Below are 20896 nucleotides of genomic sequence, written 5' to 3'. Positions count from 1 at the left end.
CTGACCTCAGCACTGTGTTGACCCCAGTAGTCTGACTGTAAACTACCTGACCTCAGCACTGTGTTGACCCCAGTAGTCTGACTGTAAACTACCCTGACCTCAGCACTGTGTTGACCCCAGTAGTCTGACTGTAAACTACCTGACCTCAGCACTGTGTTTTACCCCAGATAGTCCAACATTAGAACTACCTGACCTGCACTGTTTTTTATAGTCAGACTGTACCCCCAGACCTCCTCAGCACTGTGTTGACCTCCTCAGCACTGTGTTGACCCCAGTAGTCTGACTGTAAACTACCTGACCTCCTCAGCACTGTTGACCCCAGTAGTCTGACTGTGAACTACCTGACCTGCACTGTGTTGACCCCAGTAGTACTGTTTTATACTACCCCAGTAGTCTGACTGTAAACTACCTGACCTCCTCAGCACTGTGTTGACCCCAGTAGTCCTGACTGTTTTAAACTACCAACCTCAGAATACTGTGTTGACCCTCATTAGTCTGACTGTAAACCCCTGACCTCCTCAGCACTGTGTTGACCCCAGTAGTCCGACTGTAGACCCCACCTGACCTCCTCAGCACTGTGTTGACCCCAGTAGTCTGACTGTAAACCCCCTGACCTCCTCAGCACTGTGTTGACCCTAGTAGTCTGACTGTAAACCCCTGACCTCCTCAGCACTGTGTTGACCCCAGTAGTCTGACTGTAAACCCCCTGACCTCCTCAGCACTGTGTTGACCTTCCAGTAGTCCGACTCACCCCTGTAATCAGCCATCAGCACTGTGTTGACCCCAGTAGTCTGACTGTAAACCCCTGACCTCCTCAGCACTGTGTTGACCCCAGTAGTCTGACTGTAAACCCCCTGACCTCCTCAGCACTGTGTTGACCCCAGTAGTCTGACTGTAAACCCCTGACCTCCTCAGTACTGTGTTGACCCCAGTAGTCTGACTGTAAACCCCTGACCTCCTCAGCACTGTGTTGACCCCAGTAGTCTGACTGTAAACCCCCTGACTGTGTTGACCTCCTCAGCACTGTGTTGACCCCAGTAGTCTGACTGTAAACTACCTGACCTCCTCAGCACTGTGTTGACCCCAGTAGTCTGACTGTAAACCCCCTGACCTCCTCAGCACTGTGTTGACCCCAGTAGTCTGACTGTAAACCCCCTGACCTCCTCAGCACTGTGTTGACCCCAGTAGTCTGACTGTAAACCCCCTGACCTCCTCAGCACTGTGTTGACCCCAGTAGTCTGACTGTAGACCCCCTGACCTCCTCAGCACTGTGTTGACCCCAGTAGTCTGACTGTAAACCCCCTGACCTCCTCAGCACTGTGTTGACCCCAGTAGTCTGACTGTAAACGCCATGTCCTTGTGTACAGTTCATATAAAGTCAATTGAAATAAATTCATTCGGCCCTAATCTATTGAATTCACATGACTGGGCAGGGGCGTAGCCATGGGTGGGCCTGAGAGAGCTTAGGCCCACCCACTGGGGAGCCAGGTCCACCCAATCAGGAATTTTTCAACACAGAAGGGCTTTATAGACTGAAACACTCCTCAGTTTCATCAGGTGTCCGGGTGGCATTCAAATTGCCATCGATAAAATGCGATTGTGTTCGTTGTCCGTAGCTTATGCCTGCCCATACCATAACCCCACCACCACCATGGGGCACTCTGTTCACAACGATGACACCAGCAAACCGCTCGCCTACACAGCGTCATACACGTGGTCTATGGTTGAGAGGCCGGTTGGACGTCCTGCCAAATTCTCTAAAACGATGTTGGAGGTGGCTTATGGTAGAGAAATTAACATTAAAATCTCTGGCAACAGCTCTGGTGGACATTCCTGCAGTCAGCATGCCATTTGCACGCTCCCTCAAAACTTGAGACATCTGTGGCATTGTGTTGTGTGCCAAAACTGCACATTTTAGAGTGGCCTTTCATTGTCCCCAGCACAAGGTGCACCTATGTAATCGTGATTTTAATCAGCTTCTTGATATGGCACATCTGTCAGGTGGATGGATTATCACGGCAAAGGAGAAATGCTCACTAACAGGGATGTGAAAGGGGCGCAGCGGTCTAGGGCGCTGCATCTCGGTGCTAGAGTCATCACCACAGACCCTGGTTCGATTCCAGACTGTATCACAACCGGCCGTGATTGGGAGTCTCATAGGGCAGCGCATAATTGGCCCAGCGTCGTTAGGGTTTGGCTGGGGTAGGCCGTCATTGTAAATAACATTTTGTTCTTAACTGGCTTGCCTAGTTAAATAAAGGTTCAATTTTTTTTTTTAATTGCACAAAATTGGAGAAAAGTAAGGTTTTAATGCGCATGGAACATTTCTGCTATCTTTTATTTCAACTCATGAAACATAAGACCAACACTACATGTAGTTCAGTAGATTTAGTAACTGTGTTAAATGTGCTAAATGTGCTCAGCAGTTGTGCATTTGGTTTGCTAATTTAGTAGCACGTTAGCTATCTAGCTAAATGGTTCCAAAATCAAGCATTTGCTTTGTATTCAGTGCCAGTATTACCGAATATCCCAGTTCCAGCCTAGTGTCTCTGAAGGACCAGCTTAGTGTCTCTGAAGGACCAGCTTAGTGTCTCTGGAGGACCAGCCATGTGTCTCAGAAGGACCAGCCTAGTGTCTCTGGAGGTCCAGCCGTGTGTCTCTGGAGGTCCAGCCGTGTGTCTCTGGAGGTCCAGCCGTGTGTCTCTGGAGGTCCAGCCGTGTGTCTCTGGAGGTCCAGCCGTGTGTCTCTGGAGGTCCCAGCCTAGTGTCTCTGGAGGTCCAGCCTGGAGGTGCCGTGTGTCTCTGGAGGTCCAGCCGTGTGTCTCTGGAGGTCCAGCCGTGTGTCTCTGGAGGTCCAGCCGTGTGTCTCTGGAGGTCCAGCCGTGTGTCTCTGGAGGTCCAGCCTAGTGTCTCTGGAGGTCCAGCCTAGTGTCTCTGGAGGTCCAGCCTAGTGTCTCTGGAGGTCCAGCCTAGTGTCTCTGGAGGTCCAGCCTAGTGTCTCTGGAGGTCCAGCCGTGTCTCTGGAGGTCCAGCCGTGTGTCTCTGGAGGTACAGCCGTGTGGTTTTAATGCGCATGGAACATTTCTGCTATCTTTTATTTCAACTCATGAAATATAAGACCAACACTACATGTAGTTCAGTAGATTTAGTAACCGTGTTAAATGTGCTAAATGTGCTCAGCAGTTGTGCATTTGGTTTGCTAATTTAGTAGCACGTTAGCTATCTAGCTAAATGGTTCCAAAATCAAGCATTTGCTTTGTATTCAGTGCCAGTATTACCGAATATCCCAGTTCCAGCCTAGTGTCTCTGAAGGACCAGCTTAGTGTCTCTGAAGGACCAGCTTAGTGTCTCTGGAGGTCCAGCCTAGTGTCTCTGAAGGACCAGCTTAGTGTCTCTGAAGGACCAGCTTAGTGTCTCTGAAGGACCAGCTTAGTGTCTCTGAAGGACCAGCTTAGTGTCTCTGAAGGACCAGCTTAGTGTCTCTGGAGGTCCAGCCTAGTGTCTCTGAAGGACCAGCCTAGTGTCTCTGGAGGTCCAGCCATGTGTCTCTGAAGGACCAGCCTAGTGTCTCTGGAGGTCCAGCCTAGTGTCTCTGGAGGTGCCTCTCTGGAGGTCCAGCCTAGTGTCTCTGGAGGTCCAGCCTAGTGTCTCTGGAGGTCCAGCCTAGTGTCTCTGGAGGTCCAGCCTAGTGTCTCTGGAGGTCCAGCCGTGTGTCTCTGGAGGTCCAGCCGTGTGTCTCTGGAGGTCCAGCCGTGTGTCTCTGGAGGTCCAGTCTCTGGAGGTCCAGCCGTGTGTCTCTGGAGGTCCAGCCGTGTGTCTCTGGAGGTCCAGCCGTGTGTCTCTGGAGGTCCAGCCGTGTGTCTCTGGAGGTCCAGCCGTGTGTCTCTGGAGGTCCAGCCGTGTGTCTCTGGAGGTCCAGCCTAGTGTCTCTGGAGGTCCAGCCTAGTGTCTCTGGAGGTCCAGCCTAGTGTCTCTGGAGGTCCAGCCTGTGTCTCTGGAGGTCCAGCCTAGTGTCTCTGGAGGTCCAGCCTGGTGTCTCTGGAGGTCCAGCCTGTGTCTCTGGAGGTCCAGCCTAGTGTCTCTGGAGGTCCAGCCTACTGTCTCTGGAGGTCCAGCCTACTGTCTCTGGAGGTCCAGCCGTGTGTCTCTGGAGGTCCAGCCGTGTGGTTTTAATGCGCAGGAACATTTCTGCTATCTTTTATTTCAACTCATGAAACATAAGACCAACACTGTAGTTCAGTAGATTTAGTAACTGTGTTAAATGGTGCTCAGCCATTTGGTTTGCTAATTTAGTAGTTAGCTATCTGCTAAATGGTTCCAAAATCAAGGCTTTGTATTCAGTGCCAGTATTACCGAATATCCCAGTTCCAGCCTAGTGTCTCTGAAGGACCAGCTTAGTGTCTCTGAAGGACCAGCTTAGTGTCTCTGAAGGACCAGCTTAGTGTCTCTGGAGGTCCAGCCTAGTGTCTCTGAAGGACCAGCTTAGTGTCTCTGAAGGACCAGCTTAGTGTCTCTGAAGGACCAGCTTAGTGTCTCTGGAGGTCCAGCCATGTGTCTCAGAAGGACCAGCCTAGTGTCTCTGGAGGTCCAGCCTAGTGTCTCTGGAGGTCCAGCCATGTGTCTCTGAAGGACCAGCCTAGTGTCTCTGGAGGTCCAGCCTAGTGTCTCTGGAGGTCCAGCCTCTCTGGAGGTCCAGCCGTGTGTCTCTGGAGGTCCAGCCGTGTGTCTCTGGAGGTCCAGCCGTGTGTCTCTGGAGGTCCAGCCGTGTGTCTCTGGAGGTCCAGCCGTGTGTCTCTGGAGGTCCAGCCGTGTGTCTCTGGAGGTCCAGCCGTCCAGCCGTGTGTCTCTGGAGGTCCAGCCGTGTGTCTCTGGAGGTCCAGCCGTGTGTCTCTGGAGGTCCAGCCGTGTGTCTCTGGAGGTCCAGCCGTGTGTCTCTGGAGGTCCAGCCGTGTGTCTCTGGAGGTCCAGCCGTGTGTCTCTGGAGGTCCAGCCTCTCTGGAGGTCCAGCCGTGTGTCTCTGGAGGTCCAGCCGTGTGTCTCTGGAGGTCCAGCCGTGTGTCTCTGGAGGTCCAGCCTAGTGTCTCTGGAGGTCCAGCCTGTGTCTCTGGAGGTCCAGCCGTGTGTCTCTGGAGGTCCAGCCGTGTGTCTCTGGAGGTCCAGCCGTGTGTCTCTGGAGGTCCAGCCGTGTGTCTCTGGAGGTCCAGCCGTGTGTCTCTGGAGGTCCAGCCGTGTGTCTCTGGAGGTCCAGCCTACTGTCTCTGGAGGTCCAGCCTACTGTCTCTAAGGGACTCACAATCACGGCCGGTTATGATACAGCTTGGATTCGAACCAGGGTGTCTGTAGTGACGCCTCAAGCACTGAGATGCAGTGCCTTAGACCGCTGCGCCACTCAGGAGTCCCTGTGGGCCAGGGCTGTGACAGCTGAGTCCCAGGGCTGTGACGGCTGTGTTCCTGTGTGTTTGTGTCTTGGCCTTGTACCTGGTGCTCCCCTGAGGACCCTCAGGGCCCCTGATGCAGGGTGAACCAGAGTTCACATGTTCATATGTCTCTAAGGAATCTATTGACTTCTCATACGTAGAGTTCTCCAAGATATACGAGGTAGTTTAAGGTTTTTAGGTGATCATGCAGTGTTTTAACCTTAAGTTGACTCTGTTTTGACTTCATTTATTCCCACTGTAAAGCACTTTAAATAAAGGTTGATTTATCCCCTGACAGAATAAATATAGTTTCTGTAGGCTTATCAGTGACAGCAGGTGGTGATTGACTGTTCCTGTCTCCTCTCCCTGCTCCAGTGTTCGCCAGCTCAGAGCCTGTCCCAGGTTTCCAGGGAGACACTTTACAGCTGGCATTCATCGACCTCCGACAGGTAAGCAGTATACCACTCATCCTACTGTTCCCCTGTCCGTTGACCCTACACGACATCTCCTACAGCCAACTGTTCCCCTGTCCGTTGACCCTACACAACCTCTCCTACAGCCGACTGTTCCCCTGTCCGTTGACCCTACACGACCTCTCCTACAGCCGACTGTTCCCCTGTTCTGTGACCCAACACAACCTCTCCTACAGCCGACTGTTCCCCTGTTCTGTGACCCAACACAACCTCTCCTACAGCCGACTGTTCCCCTGTTCTGTGACCCAACACAACCTCTCCTACAGCCGACTGTTCCCCTGTCCTGTGACCAAACACAACCTCTCCTACAGCCGACTGTTCCCCTGTCCTGTGACCAAACACAACCTCTCCTACAGCCGACTGTTCCCCTGTCCTGTGACCCAACACAACCTCTCCTACAGCCGACTGTTCCCCTGTCCTGTGACCAAACACAACCTCTCCTACAGCCGACTGTTCCCCTGTCCTGTCACCCAACACAACCTCTCATCTGGCCAAATATTCCCCTGTCCTGTGACCCAACACGACCTCTCCTGTGAACCAGTAGCACACTCTCCCCATAGGTCAGGATTAGCCTTACATTACCCTGACTCCAAGTCAATTGTTGTAGATCCATTAAGCCATTACCAGCTCTGCTAACAGCTCTTTCTTACTCTCTTAGTGTTGATGTGACCTGGTTAATCTGGGCCTCAGGTCAGGTCCAGTTATGGGTCAGGTTAGGTCTGGTGTTAGGTCTGGTGTTAGGTCTGGTGTTAGGTCTGGTGTTAGGTCTGGTTAGGTCTGGTGTTAGGTCTGGTGTTAGGTCTGTTACAGCAGCTTGAGGTAACACCGAAGGCAACCAGCATGTATTCTCTGTCTCATAGACACTGCTGAGAGAGGGAGAGGGAGAGAGAGAGATTTACGTGTCACTCTCCTGTATGCTGCTTCTCACACCAAGCTCCGTCACTTGAGCACCGATGCTGGTTTCCACTTTGCTTCTTCATATAAATCCACAAGTCTTCTATGGTTCCACTATTAGTTTGTGTATCTTACCATCTGCAAACATCTAGTTTGTCTGAGCAAGTTGTGGCTGAAATCAATTGTGTTCGCCAGCTAACATACTCATAAAGCACCCTGGGATCACTCACTACTCATAAAGCACCCTGGGATCACTCACTACTCATAAAGCACCCTAGGATCACTCACTACTCATCAAATCAAAGCAAATTTATTTATATTGCCCTTCGTACATCAGCTGATATCTCAAAGTGCTGTACAGAAACCCAGCCTAAAACCCCAAACAGCAAGCAATGCAGGTGTAGAAGCACGGTGGCTAGGAAAAACTCCCTAGAAAGGCCAAAACCTAGGAAGAAACCTAGAGAGGAACCAGGCTATGTGGGGTGGCCAGTCCTCTTCTGGCTGTGCCGGGTGGAGATTATAACAGAACATGGCCAAGATGTTCAAATGTTCATAAATGACCAGCATGGTCGTATAATAATAAGGCAGAACAGTTGAAACTGGATTAGCAGCACGGTCAGATGGACTGGGGACAGCAAGGAGTCATCATGTCAGGTAGTCCTGGGGCATGGTCCTAGGGCTCAGGTCAGTTGAAACTGGAGCAGCAGCACGGCCAGGTGGACTGGGGACAGCAAGGAGTCATCATGTCAGGTAGTCCTGGGGCTCAGGTCCTCCGAGAGAGAGAAAGAAAGAGAGAAGGAGAAGGAGAGAATTAGAGAACGCACACTTAGATTCACACAGGACACCGAATAGGACAGGAGAAGTACTCCAGATATAACAAACTGACCCTAGCCCCCCAACACATAAACTACTGCAGCATAAATACTGGAGGCTGAGACAGGAGGGGTCAGGAGACACTGTGGCCCCATCCGAGGACACCCCCGGACAGGGCCAAACAGGAAGGATATAACCCCACCCACTTTGCCAAAGCACAGCCCCCACACCACTAGAGGGATATCTTCAACCACCAACTTACCATCCTGAGACAAGGCTGAGTATAGCCCACAAAGATCTCCGCCATGGCACAACCCAAGGGGGGGCGCCAACCCAGACAGGATGACCACATCAGTGAATCAACCCACTCAGGTGACGCACCCCTTCCAGGGACGGCATGAGAGAGCCCCAGTAAGCCAGTGACTCAGCGCCTGTAATAGGTTTAGAGGCAGGGAATCCCAGTGGAAAGAGGGGAACCGGCCAGGCAGAGACAGCAAGGCCAGTTCGTTGCTCCAGAGCCTTTCCGTTCACCTTCCCACTCCTGGGCCAGACTACACTCAAATCATATGACCCACTGAAGAGATGAGTCTTCAGTAAAGACTTAAAGGTTGAGACCGAGTTTGCGTCTCTGGCATGGGTAGGCAGACCGTTCCATAAAAATGGAGCTCTATAGGAGAAAGCCCTGCCTCCAGCTGTTTGCTTAGAAATTCTAGGGACAATTAGGAGCCCTGCGTCTTGTGACCGTAGCGTACGTGTAGGTATGTACGGCAGGACCAAATCAGAGAGATAGGTAGGAGCAAGCCCATGTAATGCTTTGTAGGTTAGCAGTAAAACCTTGAAATCAGCCCTTGCTTTGACAGGAAGCCAGTGTAGAGAGGCTAGCACTGGAGTAATATGATCAAATTTTTTGGTTTTAGTCAGGATTCTGGCAGCTGTATTTAGCACCAACTGAAGTTTATTTAGTGCTTTATCCGGGTAGCCGGATAAAGCACCCTGGGATCACTCACTACTCATAAAGCACCCTGGGATCACTCACTACTCATAAAGCACCCTGGGATCACTCACTACTCATAAAGCACCCTAGGATCACTCACTACTCATAAAGCACCCTAGGATCACTCACTACTCATTTAAACACCCTGGGATCACTCACTACTCATAAAGCACCCTGGGATCACTCACTACTTATAAAGCACCCTAGGATCACTCACTACTCATAAATGACCCTGGGATCACTCACTACTCATAAAGCACCCTAGGATCACTCACTACTCATAGAGCACCCTGGGATCACTCACTACTCATAGAGCACCCTGGGATCACTCACTACTCATAAAGCACCCTGGGGTCTCTCACTACTCATAAAGCACACTGGGGTCACTCACTACTCATAAAGCACCCTGGGGTCACTCACTACTCATAAAGCACACTGGGGTCACTCACTGTCAAAAATATTGTGATATATTTTGTCCATATCTCCCAGTTCTTCCACTCACTGAAGCGGCCCATTAGTAAAAGCCTATCACATTGGTCTATTACCATAGGAGCCTATCACATTTGTCTATTACCATAGGAGCCTATCACATTGGTCTATTACCATAGGAGCCTATCACATTGGTCTATTACCATAGGAACCTATCACATTGGTCTATTACCATAGGAGCCTATCACATTGGTCTATTACCATATGAGCCTATCACATTGGTCTATTACCATAGGAGCCTATCACATTGGTCTATTACCATAGGAGCCTATCACATTGGTCTATTACCATAGGAGCCTATCACATTGGTCTATTGCCATAGGAGCCTATCACATTGGTATATTACCATAGGAGCCTATCACATTGGTCTATTACCATAGGAGCCTATCACATTGGCCTGTTACCATAGGAGCCTATCACATTGGCCTATTACCATAGGAGCCTATCAAAGTGGAGGGCTGGTCAGCTTGATGAGTTTGTTTAGACCAGATCTGGTGCGTCTCTAGAGACCTCCTGTATCAGACCAGATCTGGTGCTTCTGTAGAGACCTACTGTATCAGGACAGATCTGGTGCGTCTGTAGAGACCTCCTGTATCAGGACAGATCTGTCTTTAGGCCAGGGAGGGTTGACCTCAGATGAAGAGAGACATCCCAACGTCTCTCTGCTAATTACTGTGGGGCACTAATGGGCGCCTGCTTAGTTGGTGTTTTAAATATGAAAAATCTAAAAGGTTAGTGAGGGGTTGGAGTCCCTAAAGAAGAATCCTCAAGGCCTGGTGACCTGTGGTGACCTGGAAGTTGAACCCTAATGCATAGTGCATGTTACCGTTCATTCATTAACCAGGCAGGCATCATTCCACTGGACAGGATCCTTGGATACAGTGAAGATGAGACCCTACAATCAGAAACACTTGTCTCTCCATATTCATTCTACCGCGCTCCACACTCTCATGCTCAGAGTTCATTCTCAGACCACGTTCTCTTGAGGATGTTCTTATGGGGAGGAGAGTGTGGAGATGACATAAAACCTTCAATTAGAGCAGCACTCCCCCTACTGTATTACCTCACGCTGAGCAGCACTCCCCCTACTGTATTACCTCAGCACTCCCCCTACTGTATTACCTCACACTGAGCAGCACTCCCCCTACTGTATTACCTCACACTGAGCAGCACTCCCCTACTGTATTACCTCACACCGAGCGGCACTCCCCTACTGTATTACCTCACACTGAGCAGCACTCCCCTACTGTATTACCTCACGCTGAGCAGCACTCCCCTACTGTATTACCTCACACTGAGCAGCACTCCCCTACTGTATTACCTCAGCACTCCCCTACTGTATTACCTCACACTGAGCAGCACTCCCCTACTGTATTACCTCACACTGAGCAGCACCTCCCCTACTGTATTACCTCACACTGAGCAGCACTCCCCTACTGTATTACCTCACACTGAGCAGCACCTCCCCTACTGTATTACCTCACACTGAGCAGCACTCCCCTACTGTATTACCTCACACTGAGCAGGACCTCCCCTACTGTATTACCTCACACTGAGCAGCACTCCCCTACTGTATTACCTCACGCTGAGCAGCACTCCCCTACTGTATTACCTCACACTGAGCAGCACTCCCCTACTGTATTACCTCACGCTGAGCAGCACTCCCCTACTGTATTACCTCACGCTGAGCAGCACTCCCCCTACTGTATTACCTCACGCTGAGCAGCACTCCCCTACTGTATTACCTCACGCTGAGCAGCACTCCCCTACTGTATTACCTCACGCTACTGAGCAGCACTCCCCTACTGTATTACCTCACGCTGAGCAGCACTCCCCCTACTGTATTACGCTCACACTCCCCTACTGTATTACCTCACGCTGAGCAGCACTCCCCTACTGTATTACCTCACGCTGAGCAGCACTCCCCTACTGTATTACCTCACGCTGAGCAGCACTCCCCTACTGTATTACCTCACGCTGAGCAGCACTCCCCTACTGTATTACCTCACGCTGAGCAGCACTCCCCTACTGTACAGCACTCCCCTACTGTATTACCTCACGCTGAGCAGCACTCCCCTACTGTATTACCTCACGCTGAGCAGCACTCCCCCTACTGTATTACCTCACGCTGAGCAGCACTCCCCTACTGTATTACCTCACGCTGAGCAGCACTCCCCTACTGTATTACCTCACACTGAGCAGCACTCCCCCTACTGTATTACCTCACGCTGAGCAGCACTCCCCTACTGTATTACCTCACGCTGAGCAGCACTCCCCCTACTGTATTACCTCACGCTGAGCAGCACTCCCCTACTGTATTACCTCACGCTGAGCAGCACTCCCCTACTGTATTACCTCACGCTGAGCAGCACTCCCCTACTGTATTACCTCACGCTGAGCAGCACTCCCCTACTGTATTACCTCACGCTGAGCAGCACTCCCCTACTGTATTACCTCACGCTGAGCAGCACTCCCCTACTGTATTACCTCACGCTGAGCAGCACTCCCCTACTGTATTACCTCACACTCAGCCTCCCCCTACTGTATTACCTCACGCTGAGCAGCACTCCCCTACTGTATTACCTCACGCTGAGCAGCACTCCCCTACTGTATTACCTCACGCTGAGCAGCACTCCCCCTACTGTATTACCTCACGCTGAGCAGCACTCCCCTACTGTATTACCTCACGCTGAGCAGCACTCCCCTACTGTATTACCTCACGCTGAGCAGCACTCCCCTACTGTATTACCTCACGCTGAGCAGCACTCCCCTACTGTATTACCTCACGCTGAGCAGCACTCCCCTACTGTATTACCTCACGCTGAGCAGCACTCCCCTACTGTATTACCTCACGCTGAGCAGCACTCCCCTACTGTATTACCTCACGCTGAGCAGCACTCCCCTACTGTATTACCTCACGCTGAGCAGCACTCCCCTACTGTATTACCTCACGCTGAGCAGCACTCCCCTACTGTATTACCTCACGCTGAGCAGCACTCCCCTACTGTATTACCTCACGCTGAGCAGCACTCCCCTACTGTATTACCTCACTGAGCAGCACTCCCCTACTGTATTACCTCACGCTGAGCAGCACTCCCCTACTGTATTACCTCACGCTGAGCAGCACTCCCCTACTGTATTACCTCACGCTGAGCAGCACTCCCCTACTGTATTACCTCACACTCAGCACTCCCCTACTGTATTACCTCACGCTGAGCAGCACTCCCCTACTGTATTACCTCACACTCCCCTACTGTATTACCTCACGCTGAGCAGCACTCCCCTACTGTATTACCTCACACTCCCCTACTGTATTACCTCACGCTGAGCAGCACTCCCCTACTGTATTACCTCACACTCAGCACCCCCTACTGTATTACCTCACACTGAGCAGCACCCCCTACTGTATTACCTCACACTGAGCAGCACTTACCCACGCTGAGCAGCACTCCCACTGTAGCACACTCCCCTACTGTATTACCTCACGCTGAGCAGCACTCCCCTACTGTATTACCTCACGCTGAGCAACACTCCCCTACTGTATTACCTCACGCTGAGCAGCACTCCCCCTACTGTATTACCTCACGCTGAGCAGCACTCCCCTACTGTATTACCTCACACTGAGCAGCACTCCCCTAGTGTATTACCTCACGCTGAGCAGCACTCCCCTACTGTATTACCTCACGCTGAGCAGCACTCCCCTACTGTATTACCTCACGCTGAGCAGCACTCCCCTACTGTATTACCTCACGCTGAGCAGCACTCCCCTACTGTATTACCTCACGCTGAGCAGCACTCCCCCTACTGTATTACCTCACGCTGAGCAGCACTCCCCTACTGTATTACCTCACGCTGAGCAGCACTCCCCTACTGTATTACCTCAAGCAGCACTCCCCTACTGTATTACCTCACACTGAGCAGCACTCCCCTAGTGTATTACCTCACGCTGAGCAGCACTCCCCTACTGTATTACCTCACGCTGAGCAGCACTCCCCTACTGTATTACCTCACGCTGAGCAGCACTCCCCCTACTGTATTACCTCAAAAACGTATTACCTCAAGAGCAGCATGTACTGTTTACCTAGCTGAGCAGCACTCCCCCTACTGTATTACCTCACGCTGAGCAGCACTCCCCCTACTGTATTACCTCACGCTGGCAGCACTCCCCTACTGTATTACCTCACGCTGAGCAGCACTACCCCTACTGTATTACCTCACGCTGAGCAGCACTCCCCTACTGTATTACATCACGCTGAGCAGCACTCCCCTACTGTATTACCTCACGCTGAGCAGCACTCCCCCTACTGTATTACCTCACGCTGAGCAGCACTCCCCCTACTGTATTACCTCAGCACTCCCCCTACTGTATTACCTTACGCTGAGCAGCACTCCCTCTATTTTTACTTCAAAATTATCAGCTAGATATGTGAATCGTAATAATCTAGCTAGCAAGCTAGTTAAACATGCAAAAACGACCTTATGCAAGGTAGATGTACATTTTTCGTGGGTAGCTAGCTAGGTGACAATTCTTTGTGGCTGTCTGGCTAGCTAACAGTAGTAGCTAGCCAGATAGCCCTTTTGACTTAATTAATGGGTTGTGATTTACGTACCGTAGGCGGGTTGTATTGATCAAATAATGTATTTATTAACGTATCAAGATAAAATATTGTCGTCAAGCAATGTGACATGTGAATAGGCAACATTTCATTCCGGAGTCGGACTGTATTTTCTCTCCCTTCAGCTCAAATGATGTCCTCCATTGATTTCAAGAAATGTCATTTTCCTTTGCGGACTTTCTGTTGACGCTTGACATTGATGGTTCAAAATATGTACAAACTGAGTACGCACTGTTTCTCACACAACACAAACACTCTTTCTCGATGTCTCTCTCTCTCTCCAGGGGATTAGTACCAGGTTTTCCTCAGGGGGAAGTGTTTCCAGGGGATTAGTACCAGGTTTTCCTCAGGGGGAAGTGTTTCCAGGGGATTAGTACCAGGTTTTCCTCGGGGGGAAGTGTTTCCAGGGGATTAGTACCAGGTTTTCCTCAGGGGGAAGTGTTTCCAGGGGATTAGTACCAGGTTTTCCTCAGGGGGAAGTGTTTCCAGGGGATTAGTACCAGGTTTTCCTCAGGGGGAAGTGTTTCCAGGGATTAGTACCAGGTTTTCCTCAGGGGGAAGTGTTTCCAGTGGATTAGTACCAGGTTTTCCTCAGGGGAAAGCATTTCCAGGGGATTAGTACCAGGTTTTCCTCAGGGGGAAGCGTTTCCAGGGGATTAGTACCAGGTTTTCCTCAGGGGGAAGTGTTTCCAGGGGATTCATACCAGGTTTTCCTCAGGGGGAAGTGTTTCCAGGGGATTAGTACCAGGTTTTCCTCAGCTGTGCTCCCTGCGGGGGAAGTGTTTCCAGGGGATTAGTACCAGGTTTTCCTCAGGGGAAGTGTTTCCAGGGGATTAGTACAAGGTTTTCCTCGGGGGAAAGCGTTTCCAGGGGATTAGTACCAGGTTTTCCTCAGGGGGAAAGCGTTTCCAGGGGATTAGTACCAGGTTTTCCTCAGGGGGAAGCGTTTCCAGGGGATTAGTACCAGGTTTTCCTCGGGGGAAAGTGTTTCCAGGGGATTAGTACCAGGTATTCCTCAGCTGTGCTCCCTGCGGGGGAAAGCGTTTCCAGGGGATTAGTACCAGGTTGAATAACTTGTGGCTGGCTGAGAGTCAGAGCAGAGAACACTCTCCAGACAGTCATATCTTATAACATCACTCGCAGCTAACGGGCCTCAGCAGCTCTGAGGTCCTGGGTTGGGATAGGGTTAAGGCTTCCCACCTGAAACCGGGCCCGTACAGCAGACGCCAGGTGACATCAGGAGCTCTGAGATCCTGGGTTGGGATAGGGTTAAGGCTTCCCACCTGAAACAGGGGCCCGTACAGCAGGCGCCAGGTGACGTCAGGAGCTCTGAGATCCTGGTTGGGATAGGGTTAAGGCTTCCCACCTGAAACAGGGGCCCGTACAGCAGGCGCCAGGTGAAGTCAGGAGCTCTGAGATCCTGGTTGGGATAGGGTTAAGGCTTCCCACCTGAAACAGGGGCCCGTACAGCAGGTCCCAGGTGACGTCAGGAGCTCTGAGATCCTGGGTTGGATAGGGTTAAGGCTTCCCACCTGAAACAGGGGCCCGTACAGCAGGCGCCAGGTGAAGTCAGGTACCAGGTACTCACATCTGCTCTATGATCCTGGGCTAAGGTTAGGGTTATAAGGGGTCATTACAGGATTCCCAGTTGCTTCATGACAGCAGGTACAGACCTGAGGACATACTGGGGCTTCAGGATAGCAGGACAGCAGGTACAGACCTGAGGACATACTGGGGCTTCAGGATAGCAGGACAGCAGGTACAGACCTGAGGACATACTGGGGCTTCAGGACAGCAGGTACAGACCCGAGGACATACTGGGGCTTCAGGATAGCAGGACAGCAGGTACAGACCTGAGGACATACTGGGGCTTCAGGACAGCAGGTACAGACCTGAGGACATACTGGGGCTTCAGGACAGCAGGTACAGACCCGAGGACATACTGGGGCTTCAGGACAGCAGGTACAGACCCGAGGACATACTGGGGCTTCAGTACAGCTGGTACAGACCTAAGGACATACTGGGGCTTCAGGACAGCAGGTACAGACCTGAGGACATGCTGGGGCAGCTGTACCAGCTGCTTTTTTTCTGTCAGCAGTCACTAGAGACCTAAGCAGTTCACATATGAAAAGACACCAAAACAGACATGCAGCTAACTGAGATCCTTCCATTCTACTCTGCTGATTGGGTCAGGGAGGGGAGAAGAGAACTGGGGAACAGTTTGGGATCCTTCCATTCTACTCTGATGGGAGCAGAGCAGGAAGGGTCCATTCTACTCTGATGGGAGCAGAGCAGGAGGGGTCCATTCTACTCTGATGGGAGCAGAGCAGGAGGGGTCCATTCTACTCTGATGGGAGCAGAGCAGGAGGGGTCCATTCTACTCTGATGGGAGCAGAGCAGGAGGGGTCCATTCTACTCTGATGGGAGCAGAGCAGGAGGGGTCCATTCTACTCTGATGGGAGCAGAACAGGAGGGGTCCATTCTACTCTGATGGGAGCAGAACAGGAGGGGTCCATTCTACTCTGATGGGAGCAGAACAGGAGGGGTCCATTCTACTCTGATGGGAGCAGAGCAGGAGGGGTCCATTCTACTCTGATGGGAGCAGAACAGGAGGGGTCCATTCTACTCTGATGGGAGCAGAGCAGGAGGGGTCCATTCTACTCTGATGGGAGCAGAACAGGAGGGGTCCATTCTACTCTGATGGGAGCAGAGCAGGAGGGGTCCATTCTACTCTGATGGGAGCAGAACAGGAGGGGTCCATTCTACTCTGATGGGAGCAGAGCAGGAGTGGTCCATTCTACTCTGATGGGAGCAGAGCAGGAGGGGTCCATTCTACTCTGATGGGAGCAGAACAGGAGGGGTCCATTCTACTCTGATGGGAGCAGAACAGGAGGGGTCCATTCTACTCTGATGGGAGCAGAACAGGAGTGGTAAGCCTCTGGCTCTATAGACCCCTTCATAAAGACCACCCAGCAGCTTCCCAGTCCCCTGCCATTAGCATACACTGAGAGGGGCTTTCGGTCTTCACAGCATCAGTCTGTCTCCCAGCTCCTCTTCCTGTGAATGAGAGGTACTGGGTGGTGCAGAAGCCATGAAGTCACATTATACGGTACTGCCTGACAGGGCTACTGTTGCTGGGGTAACCCCAACCCTAATCTCATCTGTTAGGTAAAATTTACTCTCTCCCGCTACTCATTATACGGTACTGCCTGACAGGGCTAGTGTTGCTGGGGTAACCCCAACCCTAATCTCCTCTGTTAGGTAAAATTTACTCTCTCCCGCTACTCATTATACGGTACTGCTGAAGGGATTGGGAGCAGACTCCCCCTAGCCCTTAGGTCTGGGGTAACACACTCCCTCTAGCCCTTAGTCCCCCAATCTCATGTTGACTGAGAACACAACCCTTAGTCCCCCAGGTCTGTTGACTGAGAACCACTCCCTCTAGCTTACTCCCCCTGACAGGTGTTGGAGAACAGAACTAGCCCTTAGTCCCCCAGGTCTGTTGACTGAGAACTGACAGGGAGCTAGCCCTTAGTCCCCCAGGTCTGTTGACTGAAAACCATTCTAGCTCTGATGGGAGCAGAGTCCCCCAGGTCTGTTGACTGAGAACACACTCCCTCTAGCCCTTAGTCCCCCAGGTCTGTTGACTGAGAACACACTCCCTCTAGCCCTTAGTCCCCCAGGTCTGTTGACTGAGAACACACCCCTCTAGCCCTTAGTCCCCCAGGTCTGTTGACTGAGAACACAGGAGCCCTTAGTCCCCCAGGTCTGTTGACTGAGAACACACTCCCTCTGGCCCTTAGTCCCCCAGGTCTGTTGACTGAGAACACACTCCCTCTAGCCCTTAGTCCCCCAGGTCTGTTGACTGAGAACACACTCCCTCTAGCCCTTAGTCCCCAGGTCTGTTGACTGAGAACACACTCCCTCTAGCCCTTAGTCCCCCCAGGTCTGTTGACTGAGAACACACTCCCTCTAGCCCTTAGTCCCCCAGGTCTGTTGACTGAGAACACACTCCCTCTAGCCCTTAGTCCCCCAGGTCTGTTGACTGAGAACACACTCCCTCTAGCCCTTAGTCCCCCAGGTCTGTTGACTGAGAACACACTCCCTCTAGCCCTTAGTCCCCCAGGTCTGTTGACTGAGAACACACTCCCTCTAGCCCTTAGTCCCCCAGGTCTGTTGACTGAGAACACACTCCCTCTAGCCCTTAGTCCCCCAGGTCTGTTGACTGAGAACACACTCCCTCTAGCCCTTAGTCCCCCAGGTCTGTTGACTGAGAACACACTCCCTCTAGCCCTTAGTCCCCCAGGTCTGTTGACTGAGAACACACTCCCTCTAGCCCTTAGTCCCCCAGGTCTGTTGACTGAGAACACACTCCCTCTAGCCCTTAGTCCCCCAGGTCTGTTGACTGAGAACACACTCCCTCTAGCCCTTAGTCCCCCAGGTCTGTAGACTGAGAACACACTCCCTCTAGCCCTTAATCCACCAGGTCTGTTGACTGAGAACACACTCCCTCTAGCCCTTAGTCACCCAGTTCTGTTGACTGAGAACACACTCCCTCTAGCCCTTAGTCCCCCAGGTCTGTTGACTGAGAACACACTCCCTCTAGCCCTTAGTCCCCCAGGTCTGTTGACTGAGAACACACTCCCTCTAGCCCTTAGTCCCCCAGGTCTGTTGACTGAGAACACACTCCCTCTAGCCCTTAGTCCCCCAGGTCTGTTGACTGAGAACACACTCCCTCTAGCCCTTAGTCCCCCAGGGTATGTTGACTGAGAACACACTCCCTCTAGCCCTTAGTCCCCCAGGTCTGTTGACTGAGAACACACTCCCTCTAGCCCTTAGTCCCCCAGGTCTGTTGACTGAGAACACACTCCCTCTAGCCCTTAGTCCCCCAGGTCTGTTGAATGAGAAAACACTCCCTCTAGCCCTTAGTCCCCCAGGTCTGTTGACTGAGAACACACTCCCTCTAGCCCTTAATCCCCCAGGTCTGTTGACTGAGAACACACTCCCTCTAGTCCTTAATCCCAGGTCTGTTGACCGAGAACACACTCCCTTAATCCCCCAGGTCTGTTGACTGAGAACACACTCCCTTAGTCCCCCAGGTCTGTTGACCTAGAACACACTCCCTTAATCCCCCAGGTCTGTTGACTGAGAACACACTCCCTTAATCCCCGAAGTCTGTTGATTGAGAACACACTCCCTTAATCCCCGAGGTCTGTTGACTGAGAACACCCCCTCTAGCCCTTAATCCCCCAGGTCTGTTGACTGAGAACACACTCCCTCTAGCCTTTAATCCCCTAGGTCCGTTGACTGAGAACACTCCCTCTATCCCTTAATCCCCCAGGTCTGTTGACTGAGAACACACTCCCTCTAGCCCTTAATCCCCCAGGTCTGTTGACTGAGAACACACTCCCTCTAGCCCTTAATCCCCCAGGTCTGTTGACTGAGAACACACTCCCTCTAGCCCTTAATCCCCTAGGTCTGTTGACTGAGAACACTCCCTCTATCCCTTAATCCCCCAGGTCTGTTGACTGAGAACACACTCCCTCTAGCCCTTAGTCCCCCAGGTCTGTTGACTGAGAACACACTCCCTCTAGCCCTTAGTCCCCAGGTCTGTTGACTGAGAACACACTCCCTCTAGCCCTTAGTCCCCCAGGTCTGTTGACTGAGAACACACTCCCTCTAGCCCTTAGTCCCCCAGGTCTGTTGACTGAGAACACACTCCCTCTAGCCCTTAGTCCCCCAGGTCTGTTGACTGAGAACACACTCCCTCTAGCCCTTAGTCCCCCAGGTCTGTTGACTGAGAACACACTCCCTCTAGCCCTTAGTCCCCCAGGTCTGTTGACTGAGAACACACTCCCTCTAGCCCTTAGTCCCCCGGGTCTGTTGACTGAGAACACACTCCCTCTAGCCCTTAGTCCCCCAGGTCTGTTGACTGAGAACACACTCCCTCTAGCCCTTAGTCCCCCGGGTCTGTTGACTGAGAACACACTCCCTCTAGCCCTTAGTCCCCCAGGTCTGTTGAATGAGAACACACTCCCTCTAGCCCTTAGTCCCCCAGGTCTGTTGACTGAGAACACACTCCCTTAGTCCCCCAGGTCTGTTGACCGAGAACACACTCCCTTAATCCCCCAGGTCTGTTGACTGAGAACACACTCCCTTAGTCCCCCAGGTCTGTTGACCTAGAACACACTCCCTTAATCCCCCAGGTCTGTTGACTGAGAACACACTCCCTTAATCCCCGAAGTCTGTTGATTGAGAACACACTCCCTTAATCCCCGAGGTCTGTTGACTGAGAACACACTCCCTCTAGCCCTTAATCCCCCAGGTCTGTTGACTGAGAACACACTCCCTCTAGCCTTAATCCCCCAGGTCTGTCTGACTGAGAACACACTCCCTCTAGAATCCCCCAGAACACACTCCCTCTAGCCCTTAATCCCCCAGGTCTGTTGACTGAGAACACACTCCCTCTAGCCCTTAATCCCCCAGGTCTGTTGACTGAGAACACACTCCCTTAGTCCCCCAGGTCTGTTGACTGAGAACACACTCCCTTAATCCCCTAGGTCTGTTGACTGAGAACACACTCCCTCTAGCCCTTAATCCCCTAGGTCTGTTGACTGAGAACACACTCCCTCTAGCCCTTAATCCCCCAGGTCTGTTGACTGAGAACACACTCCCTTAATCCCCGAGATCTGTTGACTGAGAACACACTCCCTTAATCCCCCAGGTCTGTTGACTGAGAACACACTCCCTCTAGCCCTTAATTCGGGCGGCAGGGTAACCTAGTGGTTAGAGCATTGGATTTGAAACCGAAAGGTTGCAAGATCATATCCCCGAGCTGACAAATCTGTCGTTCTGCCCCTGAACAAGGCAGTTAACCCACTGTTCCCCGGTAGGTCGTCATTGAACATAAGAATTTGTTCTTAACTGACTTGCCTAGTTAAATAAAGGTAAAAAAACAAAAAAAAAACAGGTTTGTTGACTGAGAACATATTCTCCTTTACAGCAACGGCCTGGGGAAGAGTTACAGGGGAGAAGAAATGGAATTCATCCAGGACACCCCTTTTAACCTCCCATCCAAAACATGGCACCCTACACTGGGCAATGTCCCCAGTCACTGTCCTGAGATATTTATTTGGACCAGAGGAAAGAGTCCCTCCTCATGGCCCTCCAACACCATCTGGTCTCCCATCCAGGGACCGA

General features: G+C 51.8%; 1 protein-coding gene and 1 long non-coding RNA gene across 3 annotated transcripts in view; both read left to right on the top strand.

Moving 5' to 3' along the window:
* Nucleotides 1-20896, top strand: part of LOC121844089 (exocyst complex component 6-like) — a gene marked incomplete at its 5' end in the record, with an annotated part of 59615 nt that overhangs the window by 25020 nt on the left and 13699 nt on the right. The window contains 1 exon segment of the mRNA XM_042313970.1: nt 5793-5866. Coding sequence (XP_042169904.1) covers nt 5793-5866 — 74 coding nt within the window.
* LOC121844090 lies at nt 17990-20444 on the top strand. 2 transcript variants are annotated; one of them, XR_006081841.1, is made up of 3 exons: nt 17990-18137; nt 18273-19172; nt 20138-20444. It is a non-coding gene; the product is annotated as an uncharacterized LOC121844090 (long non-coding RNA). The 2 variants fall into 2 exon arrangements; XR_006081842.1 differs by lacking the exon at nt 20138-20444 and adding an exon at nt 19792-20069 and having other exon boundaries at nt 18273-19082.

Source organism: Oncorhynchus tshawytscha, unplaced genomic scaffold, assembly GCF_018296145.1.
Source record: "Oncorhynchus tshawytscha isolate Ot180627B unplaced genomic scaffold, Otsh_v2.0 Un_scaffold_2528_pilon_pilon, whole genome shotgun sequence".
Classification (NCBI taxonomy): domain Eukaryota; kingdom Metazoa; phylum Chordata; class Actinopteri; order Salmoniformes; family Salmonidae; genus Oncorhynchus; species Oncorhynchus tshawytscha.
The sequence above is the reverse complement of the archived record's forward strand: the minus strand, read 5'-3'. Positions and strand labels throughout refer to the sequence as shown.